The sequence below is a fragment of the Leptopilina heterotoma genome, unplaced genomic scaffold, assembly GCF_015476425.1.
Source record: "Leptopilina heterotoma isolate Lh14 unplaced genomic scaffold, ASM1547642v1 Lhet_97, whole genome shotgun sequence".
NCBI classification, from domain to species: domain Eukaryota; kingdom Metazoa; phylum Arthropoda; class Insecta; order Hymenoptera; family Figitidae; genus Leptopilina; species Leptopilina heterotoma.
Genome location: NW_025111203.1, coordinates 1,959,757 through 1,987,741, shown reverse-complemented (window position 1 = coordinate 1,987,741; position 27,985 = coordinate 1,959,757). Strand labels below are relative to the sequence as shown.

The following is a 27,985-nucleotide window of genomic DNA, read 5'->3' as shown; positions in this document are numbered from 1 at the left end:
AATTGATTAAAAAATTTTTTGTTTAGATATTTTTAAGGCTTGAACTAGGTAACTAGTAAATCTCGTAAAGGTCCGTAAATTTGCTTAAAGTCAGAATTATAACAAATTGATGAACCTCAGGTCTGACGTATCGATTCTAAATATATATTAGTGAAAAAATTCACTATTCCGAATCTAGATGTTTGAATTTTATAAATTAAAAAGTGAATTAATTACCTGGAGAATTTAAAAAATATGTCAGTAAATTTTTGCTTTTTTATTTTATTGTTCAACTAAAGTTCCATTCGATAATTTTTTATATTTAAAATCCGCTTCTTTTCTTCTAACAAACCATGCCTTAGTGTCAGTTTTTGATAAAATCCGTTCATGGCTCACAACTGCTTCCTTAATTCTTTCTTTGCACAATTTGGCTTCATCTTTACTTACCACAGTTTTAGAACGTTTGTTTTGCACAAAGGAACTTTTATTTTCAACACAATTCACTTCTTCGTCCTGTGTTATTGTATCAAATGGGCTTAATAATCTGATTCCAAGTTTCAATTTTGAGTCATCACCTTTCACGGTAAGATTCAGGTTTTGATAATCGTCTATGAATTCAATTTCTCTACGAAATAAGAAAATAATATTGTTCTTTAGATGGTGCATAGTAAAAACTTGCCATTAGTAATCGACTTTTTTACTTAATAAAAACTTTTCAAATAATTTAATGTTAATGTTAATTTTTCTGAATTATACTAAATAGAAACAAATATTTAATACATAATAGAAAAGCTAAAAAATTGTTCCCTTTAATGATATAGTAATAAAACTTGTATTGATTTACAAAATAAACATACTTCTCTAATGATTTGCTTAGCTTGTCACCAACATGTTTCTGAAAATAATCCGAGACTCCGAATATATTATACTCTGAATTTTGTATCGACTTTGCTTTAATTGCTTCTTGTTCACGTATATTCGTCAAAGACTCTAAAAAAAAGTTTTCAATTTAAAGGTAATTTTTTTTGAACAATTTTTTCAGAAAAGTATTTAAGTGTCTAAAAAGGGCTTTGCTATCAAAAGACATTTCCAAATATATTTTACATGTAAATGGCTGAAATATGCTTTCTAAAAACTGTATTAGAAATAAATAGTATAAATTTATGGAATAGGGAAATTTTAATAGAATTTATTTTACCCTGGAGACCTTTGGAACAGCCAAAAATATTACAATAAATGGCTTGCAATACTACAGTAGAAATATAGTTTTCTTTTAGGAAACAATAAAACATTTCTCGGGACTTGTCGAAATTACATTTCTTGCTCAAGAAACAAGACCGATTGTTTTCAATGGAAAATCTAGAAAAAATATGCAAAACATGAACAGATTCTAGTATATTTTTAAGAGTAAATTTTAATAAAAATGCAATGAGCAGAAATGTATTTGACTATAACTTTTTTTTTCAAAAAAAATATACCACCCTTTACGCCTGGAAAAAGGGACCTTACGACAAAATTTTTTTTTAACCCTGGACTGATTGCATTACATTTAAATTGAATTAAATATTAAATATTTTAAATAAATACCTTCTTTGTCTACACTTTTGGTAATTGGTCTAACGAAAAATGATTCTTTTAGAAAAGTTTGATCGGCTGCTTCTTTTAAAGCTTCTATTACAGACTCATCTTCAGAACTAGTGTTTTCACTTTCCATTTTTAAAAAATTATTTTTTTAAAAGTTTATAAGAGTTTCGCCAATAGCATCCAAATCCACTCTTTTCAAACCCTGGAAAAAAATTTTTTTTTATTTTACCTTTTTTGAACTTTTCTTTAGTGATTTGATTAAAAATTGATAAATTTTATGTTGTGAGACTCTCAGAATTTTTAATTTTATTATTTCTATTAAACTTTAAAAATCCTATTTTGTATCATTTAGAATAATTATTAGTAAATTCGTCAAAATTTGGCAATTACTCATTTGCATAATAATTGCATAGTAGGCTCAAAATTTTCAAAATTTTGCTTTTCTTCATTTTATTTTTTTTTTAAATTAAATACATAATAAATAACTTTTCAACTAAATTGTTAAATGTTATTTTTAAAATTTAAGATTTATTAAATTTTAAAATTATGCGATTCAATCATAAGTAGAATATCAGAAAAATATAATTACTATAGTTAATTGTGATTTTACATTCCATATTTGAAAAATATTTTATATTTTTGATTTTATAGAGTTGGTAAATTTAATTTTATTAGAAACATTTTTATTTTTGTTTCACGTGTTCAATAAAAAAACTCAATTCATACTAATTTTTTTCACTTCTCTGTAAAATATGTATATTCTTTTTTATTTTTTATTATTGCATAAATTTTATAACATTAAGGTATTTCTCCGGCTGCTACTCTTGTAAAAATTGATTTTCGATAGATTTTCTTCAAATTTTGAAAAAATGATTCTTCGGGTGACTTTTAAATGTGGTTAAAATTTCAAACCCCTTTGCGATGCTAAATTTTGAGTTATTCAAGTTTAAACTTTCACTTTTACATGCGATTATGTTAAAAATAAAAAATGTCAACCACAATATCTCGTTCTTTGACATGGCAAAGGGTTTTGAAATTGTTATCACATTTAAAGGGCACCCAAAGAAACATTTTCTCAAGAAGAAAATCTATCGAAAATCAATTTTTACAAGAGTAGAAGCCGGAGAACTATCTTAAACGCTTCTGCTTTTATAAAATTATTTTTACTATAAACTTTGAAAATATTTTCCATGTAATTTTTGGTTTTTAAAATAACAAAAATTCTTATTTCTGATCGAAATAGGTTAAAAAATAGGTGAATCAAAGCAATTTTTAAAGTTCTACAAATTATTATTTATAAGACTTTAAAAGTTACTTCCACATCTAAAAAAAAATTCAAAAATAAGACTTTATAATTTTTGGTTTTTAAAATACCAATAATTTCATAATTTCTAATCGAATAATTTCAAAAATAAGTCAATTGAAACGTTTTTTAATGCTCTACAAGTTGGTTCTGTAGTTTTTGAAATTACTCCTACATTTCATAACAAATTTTTTAAAAAAGTCTTATTTTCCAAAATTGTATAGTTTTAAAAGTTTAATATCTTCGGCTAATATGGACGAAAAATGTTCAAAAAGGGCTCAAAAGACGCGTCTAAAAAACTCTACAAAATTAGGGGAAAAAATAGATGTCCTAACATTTTTTTTAAAGTTATGGGCAAAAAACGATTGTTTTGAAAAATTAAAAATCAAAAACAAATATTTATTAATCTATCTCAAATTACTTTCATTTTATGTCAGCACGTGAGACCTACAATTTAAACAAACAATTCATCCCCAAAGCTCTTCATAATCTTGAGATATTTATGAGAATGTAAACTTAGTGTTGTTTAATGTAAATTTAGTGTTGTTATGGAATTTTATGGAAACTTGTAAAATATCGTCTTTAAAAATAGCGAACTTAAATTCTCTTTGGTAAAATTAATACTTTTAAGGGCATTTGAACCATGATGACGTCACAGATTTAAAACTAATGCTTTGCACAAACTGTGACGTCATCAAGGTTCAAATCCCCTTAATGTGTGAATTTTACAATTTTATTAGGTACTTTCAGAGTAGTAAAATTACAGAAAATGATTTTTAAACAGTGTAGTCTTTATACACATAAGGTAAAGGTCCCAATTATGGGACAATTTACAATTTTGTCCCTATTATGAGACAGTATTACAAAAAATAAAATAAATGCAATTAAAATTGGTCATAAGAAATTTCTACTTATTTCAAAAAATTTTACACGTTAAAAGAATAATTATTTGTGTATAGCATTTAATTTAATAAGAAATGTTTATTTGCATTTTAGCTTTTAAATTAAGGTAAGCCAAGTTTTTCGTCAGACTACCGTCCCACATTAGGTGCACTTATTATTTGCTATCCCTATTATGAGACACACAGGAAATATACTGCAAACATAACCTCAAATATTTTCAGTTTTTTCGCATTAATTTTCTACCAGAAAAATTAGTTTTATAATTATTTTTTAAACCAGAATTTGTTTATTGTATTTTATTCTTTATAATTAATATTCAAATTATTAGGATAAGTCAATAGAATTCTAATTACTTATTGAATTAAATAAATGTCTCATAATAGGAACATTCATTATGGGACACCCGTACATACAGAAATCATAGTCCCATAATTAGTGCAGTGCAGAGTTTCATAATTTAATTAATATTATTTTTATTTCATGAAAAATAACCATTTTAGGGTCTAAATATTATTCATAACATATCAATCTTTCAATCTATACCCTAATTATTCATATTAACACTCCCGATTCCAAGAAATTTAGTTTAGCTTAAACAGCGTCCCATAATTGGTACTTTTACCTTATGCGGAATGACATTTTTAAAAATGTCGTTTTTGAATCCCTGAGGTCAAATAACATAAAGATATGTCAAAAAATCGAATTTGAAATATTTTGGTTTTTACAATACTTCCTCATGAGGAAGCAATAAATTGATATAAAAAATCTCCATGAGGAAGTACATGTGTTTATGAAATGAACACAATAAATTCATCTTTCAACTTGGCAGCTGTTTTTAATGGCCTTTTGTACATACAAATAGCCAGTATACTAAGAAAGTTGTTTCAATTAAAAAAATAGGCAAATATACCGCGACTGTGGTTTTAAATTTGATGGATATGAAAATATTGACGAAATCTTCATTTAAGTGACTTCTTCTTTCTCCTTGTTTTTGTTTATAATGCTTCTTGAATTTAAGGATTTAAGTATAACTTATTCATAACCTATAAAGTTATAAAGGCCGACGTACAATAGGTTCTCGAAAATCGTTCACGAACGAGTAAGGCGGTGTTTACATGCTTGCGTTCGAATGCTGCCTTTTGCGTAGAATAATGACTGAGAGAGAGAGAGAGGAAGACATACTTCTATTCTTGTTACACTCACTGCTCAACGCAAAACGCAGTTCGAACGCGAGGGTACAGTCCCATGGCATCGTTTTGCGTTGCGTTTTGTAACTAGGCCATGAGTGTGAGAGAGATACAGAAATAGGTTTGCTCTATTTGCACTCATTGCCTAGTTACAAAACGCTACCATGGGACTCCAGCCTCACCATAGACATATAAGAATAGACTGCGCGAGTTTCATGATTCCCATGAGAGGAGCAAGCCGGTGGTATAAAAAGAGACGGATAGAGCGTAAGAACTCTCTTTTTTCTCCCTCACTCCAAAGCATGCCGTGCGCTAGAAAGAGTCTGACAATCGGTTCTTCTGCTCTATCCGTTTGGTCAAACGCATTGATGTCTCTTTCTATTTCACAAGCTGAATTTTAATCCTCTTGCGCAGTCTATTCTAAAGGTGCTTCTATACCTCTGGTGGATTGGTCAAGCAATCGGCTCGATGAATTTTCACGGTCGGAAAATGTACTTTCATGGCGGATATTTTTGAATAAGTAAATGTTGAAAAGGTTTTTACTTGAAAATTTATTTAAAAAAATGATTTTATCATAGAAATTCTTTTGAAATTTATGTTAAAAAACATGTTTTATTTTAAAAGTTATCAAATTTTAATTCAAAATGTTTTAATTTTCCAAAGAATCACTGTAAAAAAATCTGGTGTAAAATAACACGAAACTTGTAATTTCACACATCAAAATTATAGGTTGTACGTAGTAAATTTATTTCGTTCCAAAAGTAGTTTTACTATTTTTAATAATTTTACATTATACGACTATGTAATTTAATAGTTTTGTGTAAATTTACTACGTCCGACGTAGGAAAATTTGATCACTATGTCCGACGTGGTATTTTTACATTGCGTGTATTTCTACACTTTGACGTAATATTACGTCGCACGATCTGTACAATTACATGGCGAATGTAATTTTCTTATTCCTTTAAGATTTTCAAAAAATTTTCAAGTTTTTATAAATAACTCTAAAAAAGTGTATATAATGTACATTTATAGAAAGTATATGCTAATTTATAAGTAAATAATAATATTACAAAAAGTTTTGGGCTATATTTCATAAATACAAAAAGTTACGACTGAATATATTATTTCAAAAAATATTTGCAGGTTATGTAGATTACAGTCGGCGTGTAAAAATACCACGTCGGACATAGTGACCAAACTTTCCAACGTCGGACATAGTAAATTTACACCAGATTTTTTTACAGTGAAGTGTAAAAAGCCTAATGTTTTTGAAATGCTAGTACAGACGGTACAGACTGTTTGTTATGAATGTACATAACCTAGCGTTGTGTTGTCTGTTCATTATTATTTAATATAATAATAATAAAATCATTAAATTTAGAATATAATATCACAAGCACGACAACACAACGCTAGGTTATGTACATTCATAACAAACAGTCTGTACCGTCTGTACTAGCATTTCAAAAACATTAGGCTTTTTACACTTCTTTGGAAAATTAAAACATTTTGAATTAAAATTTGATAACTTTTGAAATAAAACATGTTTTTTAACATAAATTTCAAAAAAATTTCTATGATAAAATCATTTTTTTAAATAAATTTTCAAGTAAAAACCTTTTCAACATTTACTTATTCAAAAATACCCGCCATGAAAGTACATTTTCCGACCGTGAAAATTCATCGAGCCGATTGCTTGACCAATCCACCAGAGGTATAGAAGCACCTTTATATGTCTATGAGCCTCAGGCTGTGTTTACATGCTTGCGTTCAAACGCTGCGTTTTGCGTTGAGCAGTGAGTGTAAGAAGGACAGAAGTATATGTCTTTCTTTCTCTATCTCATTATTCAACGCAAAACGCAGCGTTCGAACGCAAGCATGTAAACACCGCCTCACACGTGAATAAACCAGGGTTGGTTATGAATTCGTGTGAAACTGCCTCCACTCCCACGTGTAAGGGTGCGATCCCATGAATGCAGAATACGTCGACCGAAAACAGAAAATCATGAGTGCGAAAGAGATAGATAGATATTGTTGTTCTTTTCACTCTCATGATTTTCTGTTTTCGGTCGACGTATTCTGCATTCATGGGATCGCACCCTTACACGTGGGAGTGGAGGCAGTTTCACACGAATTCATAACCAACCCTGGTTTATTCAGGTTGAACATGCGCCACGGTCTAACCTATTCTTTCATGAAAAAAGTACATGTTCTGATCGTTCTGATTGAATTGGAATCCAGTGAGACATATGAGAAGAGAAGAGAACGAGAAGTCAGTATGAAAAGTGAGATCATGGCGTAGAGTTATTGAGTTGGAAGTTGTATATTTACGTTTGCTGTCACATTCTGCTGCAGTGTCAGTGACTGTGAAATATGTAAACCCAATTTTTTGTTACTTGTACAAACTGTAATTGTTGGGAAAATAGAAACGGAAAGGTTAATTAATGTGTAAAATCTTTATGACGACATCGTTGCTTTTTGCATTAAACTCAGTGACATTCAGGTGACTGCATATGAGTTTATATTGGAAAGAAACAATATGACGAGTTCAGAACCACGAGAAGTGATCCGCGTAGGCTCTCGTAACAGTGAGGTAAACAAAAATATCATTATTATTTTCATATACTCCAGAGTCTCACGTCGAGACCAGTCGGGACTGTCTTTACTTGAAATAATTGTCTGTCATTCCTCCTACTGTCACTGCAGAGAATCGACGAATGGGTGAAAGTAAACATGACGAAATTCACACGTGATTCTGAAATCAAGTACGAGACTTTACAAGCCGTACAAATTACATCTTGAACAATTTTTACTACAACATATTTATAATCTTCCGTTCTATATATAATAATAATAATAATAATAATAATAATAATCATGCAAATCATATAATCTTGATTTTTGCTTATCATGAAGAATGTGTAAATGAGGAAAAAGCAGACGGAGTAAGAATAATGACAGTGGATTATTTATCTTTATCCCGCTAGATCAAAAATCTCTAATATTTAATAAGATATTTTTAGTTACTGTCGTTTAACGATATTTAAATTTCATTATTTTTAATTACCTTCAATTTCTTAAAAAAATTCCATAATATTTATAAAATTCGTCGAAAGAATTCAATTATTTTCAATAGAAATTTAACTAAATTCATTGAAAGAATTTTAATTTTTATCTAAACAATTAAATTATTTTCATAAATTGTAAAAAAAACTCTAATTTATTATTAAACTAGCAAATGTTACGCACGAACGTGATATTCCATTTATTATTATTATGCAAATTACAAAATTTTTTATTTTCAAATATGAATTATTGAATACATAATTTGAGATTCAAACTTTAAAACAATTCAATTATTGTGTAACCAATTTACTAATTAATTATTCTTGTTTATTAATTTCAAACATGTTACTTAAATTCTTTACAATAATTCAATTATTCTCATAACATTCTTCATAAGAACTCAATTATTTTTATAAATAGTAAAATTCTTTTCAAAAATTCAATCGCTTTTAATACAATTTTAATAACATTTCATGAAAGTATTTAACTTTTTAAAAAATTTTAAATAATATTTTTCCAGAAAAAATTCAATTATTTTCTAAAATTTTAATAAATCCTTCAAATAATTCAATTATATTTATAAATAGTAAACTTTTTATCAAAAATTCAATTATATTCAAAACAATTTCACGAAAGAATTCAATTTTTTCCAAATTCGTTATAAAATATTTCAAATAAATTAAATTATTTTCTTAATTTTCTATAAAATTTTTTAAAAGAATTCAATTATATTTATAAATAGTAAAATTCTTTGCAAACATTCAATTATTTTTATTATAATGTTAATAAAATTTCATGAAAGAATTCAATTTTTTTTCTAAATAATAAAATTCTTGGAAGAAATTCTATTATAATCAAATGTTTTTATAAAATTCTTTACAAGAATTTGATGATTTTCAATACATTAATAAATTGAAAGTATTTAAGAAGAAAAAGTATTAAAAAAGTTACGAACCAAAAAAGCAAAAACAACAACTAAGTAACTTTGAACTGCGAACAGATTACCGGAATCAACAATTATTAATATACATTAGGTACTTTAGATTGAAAATTAAAAAAGTTAAAAAAAAATATAACATTTTTAAACAAAGTATTCAAATAAAAAAATACATACAGTTTTTTCTATAAAATACATAATATTAACCGCATTTTGCACTAATGAAAATTAGTTTTCCAACAATCATTTAAACGTAACTATTTGTATGTTTTGAAATGTTAAAAAAAATTACTAATTAAATTATAAATTTAATTCAAAACAAGTTTAATTATATTCTTTGCTAGAGTTTAATCTTCAAAACATTAAATTATAAAATTTCATTAACTTTAAAATTTAAAAAGAATGTTGAAAAGAATAATCAAAAAAATTAGGAAACAAAAAATCCAACAATGTGAACAACAGCAGTCTTTCGAAATACAACTATTAATTAATATAGAAGATATTGGATTACTTTAAAAAAAATTATGTTTCCAAATTACACAAAGTTAAAAAAAAATTGTTCTTTTAGTTTTATTTTAATCAATAGAATAGAAGGAACAGAAAAATTACATTTTTATAACATAATGGCCCTATTGACCGTTTACCTCTATTAGCTGATATGAAGGAGTTACATGATTCGACACTGACAGAAAATGTATGTTTTTTAATTATTTTTTTTTCGTAAAATAAATAAATCTTTCATATGAGCACTTTTATATCTTAAATTACACTATTAAAATTCTACACACTTGTAAAATTTTCGTTAAAAAGCATTAAACATTAGGCCCGTAGCAACAGGTTCTTTAAGTCCTCTCTCATATAAATAAATTTTGCAGTGGTCACGATATCTTCTTACTGCTTCTTCGAAAATTAAAATAATAAAATTTTCCTTTTTTTGTTCATTAGAACCGATTTTACTTGATTTAAATAGTCCTAAAATTCATTATTTTTTACAAAAACGTTGCCAAATATTCAGATTTCAAATTTTTTAAAAACCCTTCTTTCAACAGGATGTCTAATGGTCAGGAAATGTCAGAGAATTTCATTCAAAATCAGGGAAATTTCTATAAATTTATACAAAAATTAAACTTTTTTATGAATTAAAAATGTTTTTAATCTAACAAAACTTAAAAGATTTTTATAAACGTATAATGGCTCATATAAATATAATAATATAAATAAAATTGATTTTCCAGATAAAGTAAATTAACTAAGTAAAGATATGTTTCTTCCGGACAAGATTCTTTAACTTTTGGAACGTAATAATGATAACATATTTTGACAGTTTACCCACTTGTTGAATACGTGGTCTGTGACATGTATGTACATATACTTCAAAAACTTTAAACACCTCAGAAGAAACAATTATTCAAACAAAAATTGATAATAGTTTGTTATTCATTTTATAAAGTTTTAAAACAGCTTTATCTATAGAGATAAGCCCTATTTAGGAGAAATAACAAAACAAAATAAAATATTTTGCATATGTTCCTACTTTACTATAGCTTTTAAGAGAAAAATTTATACATTTTTTGTTGCCTCTCTCCATAAACATTTTTCAGGGGGCTGATTATGTGATTTGATTTCACTTTGATTTCGAATTCGAATTGACTTCAAAATCAATTCGGAATCTAAATGAATTTGGCGCCAAAGCCAATCCGAATCCCAAATAAAAATGCATTTCACGTCAAATCATTTCCCAAATCAAGGTAAAATCAAATTTTAATTTAAATTTTTAGCATCTTCTGATCCCTTATGAAACACTTTTCTATATTATTAGCCAGGTTATTAACATTTTAAACATTGAAAATTTTGAAAGAAGTTACTTTTTGTGTTTTGGTAATAAATTGACATTTACTTGTTTTTCTTTAAGTTTGTAGTTCTTCTTGAGATGCATTTGACCCCTTGTTGAACATTGAACATTTTTCGAACATGTCAACCAAAATTATTGACATTTGAAAAATTTGAAATTTGGCAAAAAATGACTTTTTGTGGTTTTTTGATATTAAATTGGCAATAATATATGACTATAATGCATTTTATAAAATTAAATTTCTATGAAGAAGCAAAGTGTTCATTAAATTAATCCCAAAATTAGAGTTTTAATTTTGCAGCGGTTACTATAAGTGATAAGCTCTTCCTATTAGATATTTTTTTATGTTTTCTTTATTTTTACTATAAATTTAACAAGCATAAAAATAGTTCATTTCATGATCATTTAGCTTTCTCACCATGATAAGCAAAAATATATTGAAGTGATGAAACAACTTCAAGTTTAAAGCAATATTATAAATATATAATTTTTTATAGTTTTAGTTTTTATGGTTTTACTTTCTACTTATAGATTTAACTTTTGTCTTTACATTGCTCAAAACATGTCTTCAAAAGTTAAATTTAGTAGTAAAATAATAAAACTTTTTACCATCTAAGTTTTTACCCAGTAGCATAATGATAGTATTGTATATCACAATTGACTTACAATTCTTAACATTCTGCAGTATCATTTTTATCATAAAACAACTCCATTTTTAATATTTTTCAAGTGCTTTCACTTAAAGAATATTGGATAAAAATAAGTATATCTAAAAAAATTTCATTTTTCAAAATTATGTCGTATCTTCCGATTCAGTTGTTAAGTTTTTTTTTAACTTTACAATAATTGAATTCGATTAGGATCTGCATTCTCATGCATTTCGATGACATAATCTTTATCAGGAACCCCAAACATACACCCCGTTCGAAAATTAAATGCAATTAATTATACAATTATTTTTAATTTCTTGATTTACGTTCACATTATGATATTGTATTTTGTAATTTCAATATTAACTTTCAGATATATTTGAATCTAAAAATGTTGAATTTGGAATTCTAAATTGCATTATTTTCACGTCCAAATCTTAATCAGAGACCCAAAATTTATACTTACATATTAATTATATTAGTAATATACTCAATTACAGAAAGTTTGAAAACAATCCATTAAAAAATGTAACATTTGGAGATTTCCGATTTTTTGAATTTTTAAAAAAAATTGAATATCTTCCGATCTAATTAATATTTTTGAAATCTGTAAATTTACAAACCTAACTTGGGTCAAGATATAACATTCTGCCAAATTTGTTTTCAAACGATTCAGCTGTTTCTAAGTGATGCGTGAACAAAGATTCTATATATATGACATACTTACATACATAAATGAAATTTTTTATTGGCACATTTGGATTCCTTGATGCTCTAAAAAATCATCAGAGTACCAATTTTCAACCAAGAAAATTTTCTATTTATGAATTAAAAAAATAAAAAGTATTAAAAAATTTTAAAAAGTTCATTGCAAATGCTTTTTATTCGGCAAGTTTTTATTTAATCTATATGATTTCCATTTTTTTCTTAATTAATTAGGATAAAAATAACAATTAGTTTATTAAACAAAATTTTATACTATTATATAAAGAAAAAGGTTGTTTATATTATAAAAAAAGGAAAACCTGTTTTTTTAATAATAAAAAAATGTAAAAATAGGTTTTTTAAATTTTCAAAAAATGTTGAAAAAAGATTATGTTGATATTTTCGAAAATTCTTTTGCCTTAATTTAGATCATGTTTACTGCAATAATCCTAAAAAATTTCAGAATAATCCATTAAAGCATGTCTGTGATACTTTGTACACAATATTTTGTGACGTACCTCTATATGCATTCGAGATAAAAATTAGTTCACGTAGCCTTTTTTTGGAAAATCAAAAATCGTCACGTATACAAAGCTTACTCATGAGAAAGCAATAATTCATTCTGTATTCAACATTCCTATTCAAGTATATTTGTTACTAGTAAAGGAATAATTATAATGTTTTTAAATAATTCAAATATCAGAATTTTTGGGATATTTCATTTAAAAATTAACCCATCCTATTATGGATTTTAGGATAATATCTTTTGCTTAATTTCAATAAATTTTCATATTTTAAAGAAAAACATTTTCTTTAAAACAGATTTAAGGCATTCTTTCACACATAGAAAGGGTTTGCTGTGGCTGCGAACATTTTGCTGCCACAGCAAACCTTGTTCGTTGAAATAGGGACAGCGAACAAGTTCGCTATGACAGCAAACTCGCATAAATTTTTACTAATGTTTGCTGTCACAGCTAACATGTTCGCTGCCACTGCAAACTTCTTAGCTGTGGTAGCTAATTTTCAGAGATTTTACAGCAAACAACTGTTTACTGCTGCAGCTAATTTCTTTTTTTCCGTGTATCTTTTTAAAACAATTATACCTCTAACAAATATACATAAATAATAAAGTTGAAATTATCGATCACTCCGAGTCAGATTGAAAAAAATACATAAAGTTTATGTCTCTAAATAACAGAAATATTTTCCATAAATAATTTGAGATTAATTCAGGAAGTATAGGAATATATTTAATATTATCTTTCTACCTGCTTACGAATGAATTAATTGCAAAAAACTTTTTTAATAATAAAATAACAACCGAGAGTATTTGCAACATTAAAAGAAATTTTATATTATTAACTGTAAACCAATATTGTTGAATTTATCCTAAAAATGATGAAAAATTTACAGTAATATTTCTCAGAGTAAGAATTGTTAAATTTTAAGAATTTTAAATATTTGATTTTGGAAATTTTTATGCATCTTCATTTAAAGGGAAAAAATATAAGTTAAAAATTAATAAAAAAATGATATAATATAATTATTACTAAGGATGTATTTCAATTATGTATCAGGAACTCTTATTAAATGACATTTTTTTAATTAGTATAGAAACTAATGAAATAAGTTCAGGTTACAAAATTACGATTTTCGAAAAATGTTTTTCAAAGCTACTTGTTCATATTGTTTCGCAAATAAAATTGAATTTGGAACGGATCATTGCATGGATTAAAAGGAATTCAAAAAACTTTTGTTTTCTTTGGATCAGGTTATCAGAATTAAAAGTGTATTTTTATCAGTTAAAAGTAACATTTCATACTTCTGTTTATTCATCCAAATCAAAATTTATTACCTTTACATAATTATTGTCTCTGTAAACATAAAGAATAAAAAATTAGATTTTAAACTGAGTTTAGAAAATTTCACCATTTACTGATAGGTTTGAAAAAAATATTTAGTATTTTTTATTTTCATGTAATACGTTTTAATAGTCATACAATCTAAAAGCATATCAAGGAAAATCTAAAGTTTACAAAAGGTATTTAGGTCTTTAAATTACTCGAGTTTTCCTCAAACTTATAAAGTGATTTAATCTTTTTTTTTAAGGGTTAAAAAATTTCTATTTAAATATTGGCAGAATTGTATAAACTTTTTAATGATTTTCACTTTAACTACCTCTGACTTATTTTTTGGCCAACTTAACACGGATTAAACATAAATTTATATTTGAGAGGTTAATGAGAAGTTTTGAAGAAAATAATTAATGAAAGAATGACATTTTGTTGGTCACTACTTATCTATGTATATTAAAGTAATCATTATATATAATTATGGAAATATGGAAAAATTCTAAACATGACTTGTCATTTTTATACAATGAAACATATTGTTTATGATATAATTTGAAAATGTTCAATGCTGAGTTAATATTAATACTATCTCAAAGAAATTACTAATGACTTTAAATTATTGATTATTTATTGAATTTTTTACTGATTAACACTAAAATTTACTGATAAAAGTAATGAAAGTTTCACTTATTTAGCAGTAATTTATATTATACGTTTAAAAAAATAACGGTTCTCCACTTTGATGAATGTGCAAAAAATCAATCAGTTTTAAAAAATTGTATTATTTATCGTTTAAAAAATTAAATTTTTCTTTTCAGCTGGCCTTAATTCAAACAAAACATGTAATTAACTGCTTGAAGGAGATCTACCCCAAGAAAAAATTTGATATTGGTAAGAAAATACAATCAATTAAGTGTTTTTACGCAGTGATAGAATTTGACTTCCGGGTGTCAATATGATGACATAGACACACCTTTTCGAATAAGAAAACAATTATATTTTTTAACATTAATTTGACGCAATCAAAGTAAATATTTATAAATTTATTCTATAAAGTTCATTGTGTTTTAGTAGTTCTTTGCCGAAAATGGCCGAAAAGTGCCATTTTGCTTCACAATGAAAGCCACCAGAAAACAGTGGATTTGAGGGTTTTATCATCACTCAAGAAGCGTATTACAGAGAATATTAACTAAATCCCATTAAGTCATTAAAATATCTGTGATAAGTTGACATTGACTTCACCAACTGGTTTGATAAGAGTTTCCAAATTGCCCATGTCGACTGTTGTCTGTTATCAGATTAAATAAAACATTTTCAATAAAATATTCTGAAAACAATCATTATTCTTGCTTTCGTAGATTTTCATCTACTGAACAATGTTTACCAGTTTCATGAAATTCAATTGATTGTTCGATTATAAGTCAGAATCGTTAAGTGTTGCTGTTCAAAACTAATTTGTTATACTCAACTTCTTTGAAAATTCTTTCTAAATCTGAATAAGTGTAATTCCACTTATTCAGATTTAGAGAGGTGATTTTACATTTGGCGACCTTCACATGCACGTATTGTTGAGTTACAATTGCACTAACTACGCTGAGAAATGAAACCAGGTTATACTACAAAAAAAAAATTGTTGAGTGAAATTTACTTAGCTATTGAGCAAACATTAGGGATCGTTCATTTATTACGTCACACAAATTTGGAAAATCTTGAACCCCTGCACCCTTTTGTCATCTTTTTTTCCATAGAAATCTTTGTGGAACGACACACTGACACTTACGATTAGTAAACAAGTGAAAAGTTTAGATGTAGGTCATGACTTTAGGAAATTATTACTTGTTTAAGTAAATACTATTAGAAGCGAAACAGTCAATTAGGAGCCGTCCGCATAAAGCATGTGATAATGTGATACTGTTAGGAGGGTTGAAAGCAGTTGAAAGCCACTTGTTCTATTTAAAAAAGGACATGTCACACATTTTATTTCAAAAATCAGCAAGAGAAAGGTTTTCGTGGCCTAAAACATATGTTGGCCAAGTGCTTAATTTTTAAAAATAGGCGTTAAAAAACTTTGAGTGAATTCTTCATAGGAATTAGGAACACAATCAAATTGTCAGTTAGAATTCTAGCACTACGTTAAAACACTTGTTAAATTAATGAAATGTATTATGAGATTGTTGTTAGTTTTAACTCTAATTTTTACTCTTTACAGTTACAATGAAAACGAAAGGAGATAAAATTTTGGACAAGTCACTGCCAAAAATCGGAGAAAAATCACTGTTTACTGAAGAGTTGGAGCTGGCTTTAGAACAAGGTAGAGTCAGTTTCCTTGTTCACTCGCTCAAAGATTTGCCGACAACATTGCCAAAGGGAATGATCCTAGGTGCAATCCTGAAGTGAGTATTCCAAGATTTGCAATTAATTGCAACATGTCCAAAGTATATTATTTTGTAAAAATGAATGCAATTCTAAAATTTCTAGACGGGAAGATGAACGTGATGCTGTCGTTATGTCTAAAAAATTTGAAGGCAAAACCTTGGATACGTTACCTGAGGGAAGTATAATTGGTACGAGTTCATTGCGAAGATCCGCTCAGTTGGCAAGAAACATGCCTCACTTGAAAGTAGAAAACATTCGTGGTAATTTAAACACCAGGTTAAAAAAATTGGACGATGAAAATGGTCCTTTCGCAGGAATTATTTTAGCAGCAGCAGGATTAAAGAGAATGGGCTGGCACGATCGAATAAGTCAGGTAAACCTACAAATCTGGCATTTTTTAAATGAAAAGAATCAATTTAAAGAATCATCTAATGAGACGCTATATTAAATTATAATTATTCGTAGATACTAGAACCAGAAGAAGCTTTGTATGCGGTGGGTCAAGGTGCCATAGGTGTGGAGTGCAGGGAATCGGATTGGGAAATATTGTCCCTTCTTGACCCTTTGAACGATGTGCACACCACACTGAGATGTGTTTGCGAGCGTTCATTTCTGAAAACCTTGGGTGGTGGATGTTCGGCTCCTGTAGCAGTCTCCTCTTCCTTAATTGGAGAAAATTTAACCATCACCGGAGCTGTCTGGTCGCTCGATGGTCAAACTTTAATTCAGAACACGCTGAAAAAGAAGCTCTTTATACCAGACGACGACGGAGAACCGCCCAAGTAAGTGCAACCCACCGTTAGCAGGGCTCGAACCAGTCAAAGTATTTCAATTCATTTTAATAATTTTCCAAAAAGTTTTTTGACAATTTTCAAATCCATTTTTTTACAGTATTCAATTTCAAATTAAAATTTCAATTACATATTCGTAAATTCTTTAATTCTTCAAATAAAAACTTAAAATAATATAAAACAAATTCAATTAAACTTTTTCAAAATTCAATTATTTCTAAAAATTCACGCTATAATAAAAACGATAATTGAAAACTTTTTGAAGATGAATTTTATTAAATTTTTAAATAATTTAATTTCTGCAAAGTATTTTATTACTTTTCAAAAAATTTGAATTCTTGTCACGAATTTTGATATTTATCAAAATAATTGAATTTTTGAAAAGAATTTTATTAAAATTCCTTAGAATAATTGATTTTATGGGAAGAGTTTTGTTGTTTATCAAGATAATTGAATTCTTTTGCACAGTTACTTAAAATTTTTTTAAAAATATATAATTTTCTGCGACAAATTAAAAATTTTTATGTAAATAATTGAATTATTGCAAGGTTCTTTCGTCAAGTTTTAATAGAATTTCAAAGAATAATTGCATTTTTCGAGAAATTTATTTTAAATTGTATTAAAAATATTTGAAATTCTGCGCTGAAAATAATTGAATTCCTAATGAAATTTTAATATTTGTGAAAATACTTGAATGTTTTCGTAAAATTGTATCAAAAAATTTTTCAATAATTAAATTAAATTAAAAAAACCGCTGCCAAGTTGTACATTTTTATAATTTTGGTGTTCATTTCATGAACACTTTGCTTTCTCATAAAAATAATAATAATTGAAATATAAGAATTACTTTTTATAAAAGCGTTAAAAATCATTAAATCTTGGTCCAAAAAATGTGTTTTTATATATTCTATAAGATGGTAATAATAGTTTAATAATTACACATAAGTTAATAAACAAGAATGTTGGAAAATAGTACATTGTACAACTAGTGGCGAAAGAGTGAAGTTTGCGGCTCGAGCGTAGAGAGAGCAGCAATCACTCGAGAAAAATCATTCTTTCACCACGTACGTGTTGTGCACTACGTTTTCTCCAACGCCTTGCGAGGAAAGGTTTCTTCGTGAGTTTCGTATAATTTTAATTAAAAATGTTCTTATGTTTAATATAATAAAAGACGAATGTTTTTTGAGTGGGGAAGAAGTTAGATACAAAATAAATCTCGGTCAAAAAACAAGAAAAAAGAATAAATTCATGATTTACTTTCGCCACGCCAAATTTTACTTTCGCCACGCTCTTCAGAGCAGTTGAGAAAAGTTCTACTTTCGCCACACTTTTCTACCAAGAAAAGTACTCCTTTCAGAGCAAGCGTTGGAGAAATGATATTTTCCACAATTTTTTGATTTTTCAAATACCAATAATTTGATAATTTCTGACCGAATCAGGTTAAAAAATAGGTCAATCGAAGCGTTTTTTAATGCTCTTCAAGTTGGTAATAATTTTTTGAAGTTACTTTTACATAATTTAAAAAAATTTTTATAAAAGTCTTATTTTTCAAAATTTTAGATTTTTAAAAGTTTAATATCTCCGGTTAATATGGACGAAAAATGTTCAATTAGGGCTCAAAAGATGCGTGTGAAAAAACTCTACAAAACTAAATACAAAACAAAACTAAACTTTTACATTTTTCAACAAAATTTTCAAAAAAGTCTTATTTTAAAAGGGTGTCTACTAACCGGGAATTCCGTGAAAACCGGGAAATAACCGGGAATTTTATTTGACCGGGAAAAACCGGGAATTAGCCGGGAATTTTATACCGAACCGGGAATTTTTTCACAAAAATTAAAAAAGTTTTATTATTTTAATTTGTTTTTAGAAAATCAATTTTTATTTCAATTTTTATAGATATTTATACTGTTCTCTAAATTTAAGTTAGTTAAAAATAATTAATTTGCTGATAAAAAATCAGTTACCAATTCAAATATATTATGTAAATAAATTTAAAAAAAATTATGGAGTTAATAGAAATATTGTGAAATTCGACTGAAAATATGTAATTAAATTTGTTAAAGAAATTCATTAGAAACTTTTTGACAAATAGAATTTTCAAAGTATTTTAATTTAATAATTGATTAATAATTGAATATTATAAAGAGTAAAATTCTAATGTATTCATGTTTCTTACTGCGAAGATTAATAATTAAAATTTTTATTAGTTAATTTAAAAAAAATATACATACTTAAAATTGTTTAATAAAATTGAACTTTCGCAAAATTTTTTTTAAATCTAAAAAATAAAATTGTTGTAATTTTTTAATTCTATTGTTTCAAGATAATTGAATTTTTCTAAACAAATCATTGAAATTTTTTTACTTTTTTTGAAAAATAATTGAATTTTTTTTTTTTCGAAATTTTTCGAAAATAATCAAGGGAAGTTAGTGACCATAATTATAATTTTATTTTTAAAATTTTAAGTCCCTCTTACAGTTTTAAATCAATTTTTTGCTTCTAAAAATTATACTATTCTATTATTATTTAATAATTATAATTATTGAACTTCTCTTAAATTTTTATCATTTTAAATTTCTGAATGTTCAAATAAATGATATTTATTTATTTCTTGAGCAAATTAAATGTTTATTACATATTAAGTAAATAATTAATTATTGCTGCTTATTATTTTCAAAAATTTTAATAAAATTCTTCACAAAAATTAAATTATTTTCATAAATAATAGCATTCTTTGGAAGGATTCAATTGTTTTTATAAATAGTTAAATTTTTTTGCAGAAATTCAATTATTATCAATATAATTTTAATAAATAGTAAGAATTTGATGTAATCGATCACACTGAGTCAAGGAAGTTAAAAATTAAAAAACTCTCTTTTTACGTTTCGACAGCGCTGCCGTCCTCATCAGAAACAGAAAAAAGAATATATTTACGCGTTCACATTATTGAAATAACGTCCTACACGCTATAAGCGAAGTGTCACATTTCGCTTATAGCGTGTAGGACGTTATTTCAATAATGTGAACGCGTAAATATATTCTTTTTTCTGTTTCTGATGAGGACGGCAGCGCTGTCGAAACGTAAAAAGAGAGTTTTTTAATTTTTAACTTCCTTGACTCAGTGTGATCGATTACATCAAATTCTTACTATTTAATACGACTGAGTGATAGAATAAATCCATTATTCTTAATTTTAATAAAATTGAAAAATACAATTTTCAATTATAATTATAAAGAGACAAGATTATTTTTAAAAACTTGAAAAAATTCTTTGTTTAATTCAAGTATTTTCCAAGTTTTTAATTAAAATTATTGAAAAAAACATTATTTTAAAAAAATTTAATGATTTATTTATGTTTGAAATCAAATTTAAATTTAAATTTGATAAGAAAAAAAAACCGGGAAAAAATTAGGATATAGCCGGGAAAAACCGGGAAATAACCGGGAATTTTGTTAAACGAAAATAGTAGACACCCTAATTTCTAAAAATTTGATTTTTTAAAGTTTAATATTTCCGGTTAATATAAACGAAAAATGTTCAATTAGGGCTCAAAAGATGCGTGTGAAAAAACTCTACAAAACTAAAGAAAAAGATTTATAAGTGTCCTAACATTTTTTTAAGTTATGTCCAAAAAACGTTTTTTTACAAAATGAAAAATGCAAAAAAAAAAAATAGTTAAATTTCATGAATCGGGCTGAAAATACTCTCATTTTATGTCCCCCGGGGAGATCTACAATTTAAAAAAAAATTGAGGCCTTTAGCTCTTTCTCGTTCTGAGATATTGAGGCAAATGTAATGTTAGTACACACACACACACACACACACACATCGGGACAAATTTTTAAAATCCGTTTTTTTGAACTTCGGATATCAAAATACGTCGAAATTTTTTTTTATTTATTTCGAACATTTATACGGGCAGTGCCCATTCGTACATAAAGTACTAAAAGATTAGGCATAATAAAAAAAAATTTATAAATATGTCAAAAAATGACAATCCAAAATTTTGCTAATACAAAGCTTCCTTTATGAGGAAGCAAATATGAAAATAGTAGGTAAATATTGAAATTCGTTGAATTGCGATAAACTTTTGAAAATAATTGAAATTTTACAAAGAATTTTTTTTTAATTTTTGAAAAAATAATTGGATTTTTGTAGAAAAATTTTACTATTACATATTACAAAGATAATTGAATCATTGACGAGATATTCATTAACATTTTTAAAAATAATTGAATTTCAAAGAATTTTATTACTTTTGAAAATAATTGAATTCTTGTGATAAATATTTTTATTTATGAAAATAATTTAATTTTGCAAAGAATTGTAATAAAATTCCTAAAAATAATTGAATTTCTTTGAAGAATTTAGTTATTTATCAAGATAATTGCGTTAAAAACTTTTGAAATAATTGAATAATATTAAAAAATTCATTCTTGGCAGAAATATAGAAACAAATTTTGAAGTGGTTTTTGTTTAGAATAATTTAATTCTTTTGACGCATTTTAAAAAAATTTTTAAGAATAATGACATTTTTCGAGTTTTAAAAATAATTGAATTCCAAAAAAGAATTTTATTATTTACGAAAATAATTTAATCCCTGTAAAAATGTTATTATTTATGAAAATAAATGAATTATTGAAAAGAAGTTTATAAAAAATGTGTAAATAATTAAATTTCTGTGAAATTTTTATTATTTTATAAAAATATTTAAAGGCTTGCGTAGAATTTTATTAATTTTTTTTTAAATAATTGAATTCTTTTGGAAAATTTTATTAAAATAGCAGATATTAAAAATCTTTGAATTGAAGAAAGTTTGTGCAAAGAATTTTATTACTAAAATTCTCCAAATTATATTGTACAAGTTAGGAACTTTTCGTCTTTTCTTAATCAAATTACGGACTTTTACGGACCTAGTTCGAGCCCTGCGTTAGCGCTACTCATTCGTGCAATTAAACGTACTAAAAAATGTATTTTGAATTCCAGAAAGTGCCCGTATAGAGAGCCTCGATTGTACTGCAGTGTCGCTCCAGGAAAAGTAAGTGGTCTAAGTCTCGCTGGCGCCGAAGACCTAGGAAATGAAATCGCCCAAAGTCTCGTTGATAAGAACGCTTTAGAAATCATGTTAAACGCACGAAACGAAGTTCTCAATCCGACAATATCATAGCAGCTTTAAAGTTGTTTTTCCTTTGAAAATGACTTAAATAGTACTTATTCCATTTATTGTAGAATAAACATTTTGGAAATATGATTTTAGTAAAGCTCACTCAGAGAAACATTTCATGGATTCTATGCCAGCTTAGATTGCAATAGTTTGTCTGACGCTACTGCCAACCCGACCATGACACATTTTCTGGACTTAAAAGTCTCATTTATTCAGCAACAAAATTAAATACGCAACGAAATAGAAGCGACATACTTTTAAGAATACAAAGGAAATGTTTATTTCTTGTTTGAGTTGTCATGGAATCCACTCTTTCAGAAGGTTTATTAATTTGTTATATAATCTATTATTGTTTTATAAGTGTTGGGCAATAACTTATTACTTTTATTATGTTGTAAGGAATAATAGTTACCTTTTTTCTCAGTAACTGTAACTAGAGCAGTTCTATATATATAACAATTGTTACTTTTGGAATATAACTTTATGTTGATAAAAAATTATAATAATTATATTTTTTTGGTTATTTTTATTTATAAAACATTATCTTGGGCTTTATTTTTACAATTCTATTCTTTTATTTAATGGAAATTTTTTAAATTCTGTAGTAATATATTTAAAGAAACGTTGTATGACTACCTTAGCGGAACGTCTGCACTTAGTAAACTTTAAGTTTAAGTAACTCTTTACAAGTTCTATCAGTGTAAATAATTATTTTATGATGAATTTTCAAATTGTTTTTATGACATTCAACCTTTAACGATTGTCACACAAACGATTTTGTATATTGACTATGTTTTAATTTTCTGACAACCCCAATTGTTCAGATAAATTCATTAAAATTTCTGGGTTCCTACGAAAAACCTAATTCAAAATCACAAACTTTTGCCAGGTTTTTTAGATCATTTCTTGAAAATTCCAGCAAAATTTTGAATATAATTTTAATGTCACTTGAAGTAACTAATTGTTTATAATGCTCCAATTCCTCGCACTTGCATCGAAAATGAGGTTTTATGTTTTCGCACAAAATTTAAAGACTGAGCCTTTGTATTTAAATAACTCAATTCTATTCTAGAAGAACTTTCCGAAAATTATTTAAATTGTAAAAAATAATTGAATTCAGGAATTATAAAAATCTTGTCAGGGAAAAGAATTTTAATGTCAGTAAATTGTCAGTGAAATTGATAAACTGAAACTTGTGACCACTCTGATTTATAAGTTTTTAAAAATTCCGAACTTTTTCTATGATTTCCAGATTTTGTAGGAACCCTGAATAACTTTAGTTATCACTGTTGAAATAAATAAAATGATATCTAAAAATTTAAAAATATTTTTAATTGTACACAATCAAAAGCATCTCATGCATTTTATATTCGCAGGAACAAAAGAAGAGCATTCAATTCTGACAAAATTGATTTAAAAATATTTCAAAATTTTTTTATCAAAATATAAAAAATTTCTGTGCTCTGTGAAAATTTGACATTATTCTAAAGTTTGTCGAAATTATTATTTATTATGATTAAGTCATTTTCTATTAAAACTCTAAAAAGTATCTTTATAATTTTATCCCTTTCATTAATTAATTTATAGGCGCAGACAGCAAGTAATAATACATTAATTGTTGCAAATAAGGACACATAACGTCTTCCTGTCCATGAATCTCTTAAAAGTGAGAACAAAAGTGTCTTAAAATTAAGACACCCGTTTTCTATCAACTCCATTCCTGTGGGTCTAATCTCGAATTCCCATGTTTCGAATATTTTATACTCGCTTGTTTTATTTTATGAGGTAAAATGTAGGGAAAATCCCAGAGTAAAAAAGTATTACGTCTTCGATTGCGCAAGCAAAATTGTAAAGTTTGACGACTTTCATAAAATGATTGGGCCCATTTCTGACTTTAAAATTATTTATTAATGACCCTGAGTCAACTAATGATCCTGTGTCTGAGTATGACCAGAATCTTCCCAATGTAATGGATTATTGTTTTATTACTTCCGCTCCTACTTAATTCTCATCGAGTGTACTACGAACCTGATTATTCGTGTCTTGTACCACGTGTTAACGAGTGTTAAGATTTATTCCCTATTGATTGTTAATATTTAAAAGTTGAAACAGATCATTTGCACTCTGACGTCATGACATTCCTTTCTATTTTCAATGCCACTACGTTTTCTTAGGAAAGATTACCATCGACCCAAGATAATATTTCTTTTTCTCTCTTTTCGAACATTTATCTTGAAATATTTTGTTGCAGCGCAACAATCATAAGTTACACTGATACTTTGCAGGTATAATATTTTCCCTATACTAATCTTATTCACTGCCCTGTAATTTAAATAGTACAACTTGAGTGATTGCATTTCTTTGCAAAATAAACGAAATTTTACTTGACAAGTTCTGTGGATGCTGATTGAACCACAAAAATTGTCACAGGTTCCTGTTTATAATCCACTTAATTATTGGAAAGAGTTTTTTAACTGGAATAAAATACGAAATCACTTCATTCTTAAAAGCGACAAACTTTTGGTAATTGGCAATAAATATTAGATCTGTGTTTGAAAACAGAGGGGTCAGAATTGGATTTGAAATTTATTCATGCGAATTTTAATATGGAATGTAATATGAAATCAGCATCACTGGAACCACTGGTACGAAACATCTCTTTGTTCAGTCTACCTTTGCGGATTTTTTGAACCGAGCTATGCAAGGAGTATTATACATAGTGACGATAATATCGTTATTAACATTTTTCCTAACATTCCACCGAGATGCAAAAGAAACTGTATTAGGCATTTGTTAAATTGCAAATACAATTATTATTGGGGTTGTGCAAAATATTAACATTAAAATTTCTGTTGCTATGTAGGTGAACCTATCTCAATAGTGAAATTTCTCTTCTGTGGCTATTTCCATGGCTTTGGTCTATTTGGTCTATTTCTTCAGCACATTTCACTATTAGCAGGTTCACCTGTTGTAGTCATTTCTTCGGCGGTTTTCGGCACTTGTCCCGATTCAACAGAATGTTATTGACGATTTTATCATCGTCGACTCGTGAGTGCCGAAAGCAACCTTCAGTACAGTAATTAACAAACTTGGTTAATTTAATATAGATATCAATCTGACGAGAACCCACAGTTTTTGGGTAAATGAAGAAAAATATTTTTGAATCGATATTGTTGTTTGTACTATACTAATACAGAGATACAAAAGTTTAAAAAAACCAGTATGTACACGGAAAAACATTTTGAGAAGCAGCTGCCCAATGGTGGTCACTGATTGCAAAGTTTGTAGCCGATGTGTTTCTGCAAGGACACCAGATGTCTAAGATGTCTTTAGCGGTTGTTGAGCAGTAAGCAGTCTGCCTTGCTGTACGTTTTCTGCTCAACATGGCACTGTTCTATTGGTAGGCGGACCAAATGTCACAACTTATTTTTTCATAACTGCCAAGTGTTAATGATAAATTAGCATAATATCTACTAATGATTATGTGGAGTGCTTACTCAAAATTTTTTTCCGTTTACACTAAAAGTATGTAATTAAAAATATATGTAATATAAAGAACACAAAACATTTTTCAATGAAATAAAACCGTTCATGTAATTACGAAATACGCCACTGCACGTCACTTTGCATTCATAACATAAATATATAATGATGTTGATAAAAAATTAAATTTTAATTTAATACAAACATAAATAATCATTGAACAAATAAGTTTTTTAACACGATGATAAAAGTACCTAGTTTTTTGTATTTGTAATAAAATCATAAAAATATAGAAATAATTAAATAAAATACCTAATTAATATTGGGATCGGCTGAACGTGAGTTAGAAAAGAATAGATATACATTTGTGTCCTTTTCTATCTTATCGTTAGTCTATAAAAAGAGAGGAAAAATAAAATGGGTGCAGAAGTAGGTAAAAGTTACTAGATAATTGTTATTAGACCGCCGTTCCCAATAAGAAATAAACTTGAAATTGTCTGTAAAATAAATGTAAGAAAATGTAGAAATTGGTTTTATTGATGTAAATATGAATAAGAGATGTTGCAATTTTACTAATAATAATAACAATCTCCGTTTTTATTCATTTATTATGTCCGTCCGCAAATTGTGTTGAGAATAGTTATAGATAATGTTTCAAAATCCAACATTATAATTTATAAAGATCTCATTTTTCATAAATCTTTTTTTAAAACGGTCGGTAAGACTTTCTCAATGAGGAAGCAAACTCTTAATACATGAATATGGTTGCCACAAAATAATAAATGTAAATTTACAGGCTTTTCCAGGTCAATAATTATGAAATTCCAGTCAAATATTAAAAAAATTTCTGGTCTGATAACATAGCTTTGGTTCTTAAAAGTTTTTTTTAAGTTTCCAAATACCATAAAATTTATAAATAATTACGAGCCAAAAATTTTTTCTTCTGAAATTTTAAATTAAAATTTTGTTAAAAATTATTAAAAACAGGCAAAATTCCAGAAATTTTTTTTAATTTCACACTATTTTCAGGTTTTCTATATCCTTTTCTCAATTCCATACCTTTTCCAGGCTCTGTGACAACCATGTAATAATAATCAATTCCAAAATTTTTAATACGTTGTTTATAGTATGAGTTAATCAATTTATTATAAATAAACTAAAAATCACTAAAATTTCTCCATCAACCAAATCCAAACTAAATCAACTAACACTTAATAATTAAAATAAGTAATTTGTATTGCTGAAATTTTGATTTAGGGAAAAACGAACCTAAACTTTTGTAATTGAAAAAAAATTATTTTCTACGGTTTTTGAAGGTGGCCGACTACTCTCATATTCTTACTTGTTTATTTGCAAACTTTTTTAACGAATAAGAATTTTTTTTTGTAAACATGATTGTCACTTTGCATTTTCCGAGACCAAATAATCACTGTTACATTAAAAAAATATTGTTAATAAAGAATTATATTAATTTACAAATATTTGTATTTAACCAACAAGATTTAAAATTTTAACTAAAAAAATACCCAAAATGATTAATAAATTTTTTTAAATAATTGAATTTTTTCCAAGAATTTTATTTAAATTTTTAAGAATAATTGCATTTTTAGCGGAATTAATTTTAAATTGTATTAAAAATAATTCAAATTCTGCGATGAGTTTTAATATTTATAAAAATAATTGAATTCTTCCAACGATTATTATTAAAAGTTTTAAAAATAATTGAATTCTTGCGAAGAATTTTATAAAAATCTATTTAAATAATTGATTTTTTTCAAAAAATATTTGGAAAATTTTGTTTTAAATAATTGAATTCCTGTGAAAGTTTTTTTTATTTATGAAATTAATTGAATGTTTATGAAGAATTTTATAAACATTTTTTTAAAATTATTCAACTCTTTTGGAAAATGTTTTTATTAAAATAGTAGATATTAGAAATCATTGAATTACGAAAAATTTGTGAAAATAATTGAATCATTTAAAAGAATTCTATTAAAATTTGTTTAATTGTTTTAAAAAAAGTCTCAATTTTCTTAATTCCCCTGACATTTTCCTGACTTTACTGACACGTGGTCACCCTGAATTTGAGATTAAAAATTAAATTTCGCTAACAATAAGAGAAGGAGCGGAAAAAAAATAAAGAAA

General features: G+C 26.6%; 2 protein-coding genes across 4 annotated transcripts; one reads left to right on the top strand and one right to left on the bottom strand.

Annotated features, from left to right (window-relative positions):
• Positions 1 to 245: 245 nt before the first annotated feature.
• On the bottom strand, positions 246 to 4,842 carry LOC122512345. Of its 3 annotated transcripts, none has more exons than XM_043628121.1 (4): positions 4,680 to 4,842; positions 1,567 to 1,765; positions 837 to 969; positions 246 to 604 (listed from the first exon to the last, which is right to left on the bottom strand). In XM_043628121.1, exons 2-4 carry the CDS (start codon positions 1,691 to 1,693, stop codon positions 262 to 264), a joined length of 603 nt encoding a protein of 200 aa, XP_043484056.1. In that variant the 5' UTR covers positions 1,694 to 1,765; positions 4,680 to 4,842; the 3' UTR covers positions 246 to 261. The 3 variants fall into 3 exon arrangements, with proteins under 3 accessions (XP_043484056.1, XP_043484057.1, XP_043484058.1); XM_043628122.1 differs by lacking the exon at positions 4,680 to 4,842 and adding an exon at positions 4,392 to 4,413; XM_043628123.1 differs by lacking the exon at positions 4,680 to 4,842 and adding an exon at positions 1,178 to 1,338 and having other exon boundaries at positions 1,567 to 1,705.
• Positions 4,843 to 7,138: 2,296 nt separating this feature from the next.
• On the top strand, positions 7,139 to 22,868 carry LOC122512244 (porphobilinogen deaminase). Its single transcript, XM_043627981.1, has 6 exons — positions 7,139 to 7,552; positions 14,841 to 14,913; positions 16,232 to 16,415; positions 16,501 to 16,771; positions 16,864 to 17,180; positions 22,180 to 22,868. The coding sequence occupies exons 1-6, from the start codon at positions 7,499 to 7,501 to the stop codon at positions 22,358 to 22,360; spliced, it is 1,080 nt and encodes a 359-aa protein (XP_043483916.1). The 5' UTR covers positions 7,139 to 7,498; the 3' UTR covers positions 22,361 to 22,868.
• Positions 22,869 to 27,985: the final 5,117 nt, after the last annotated feature.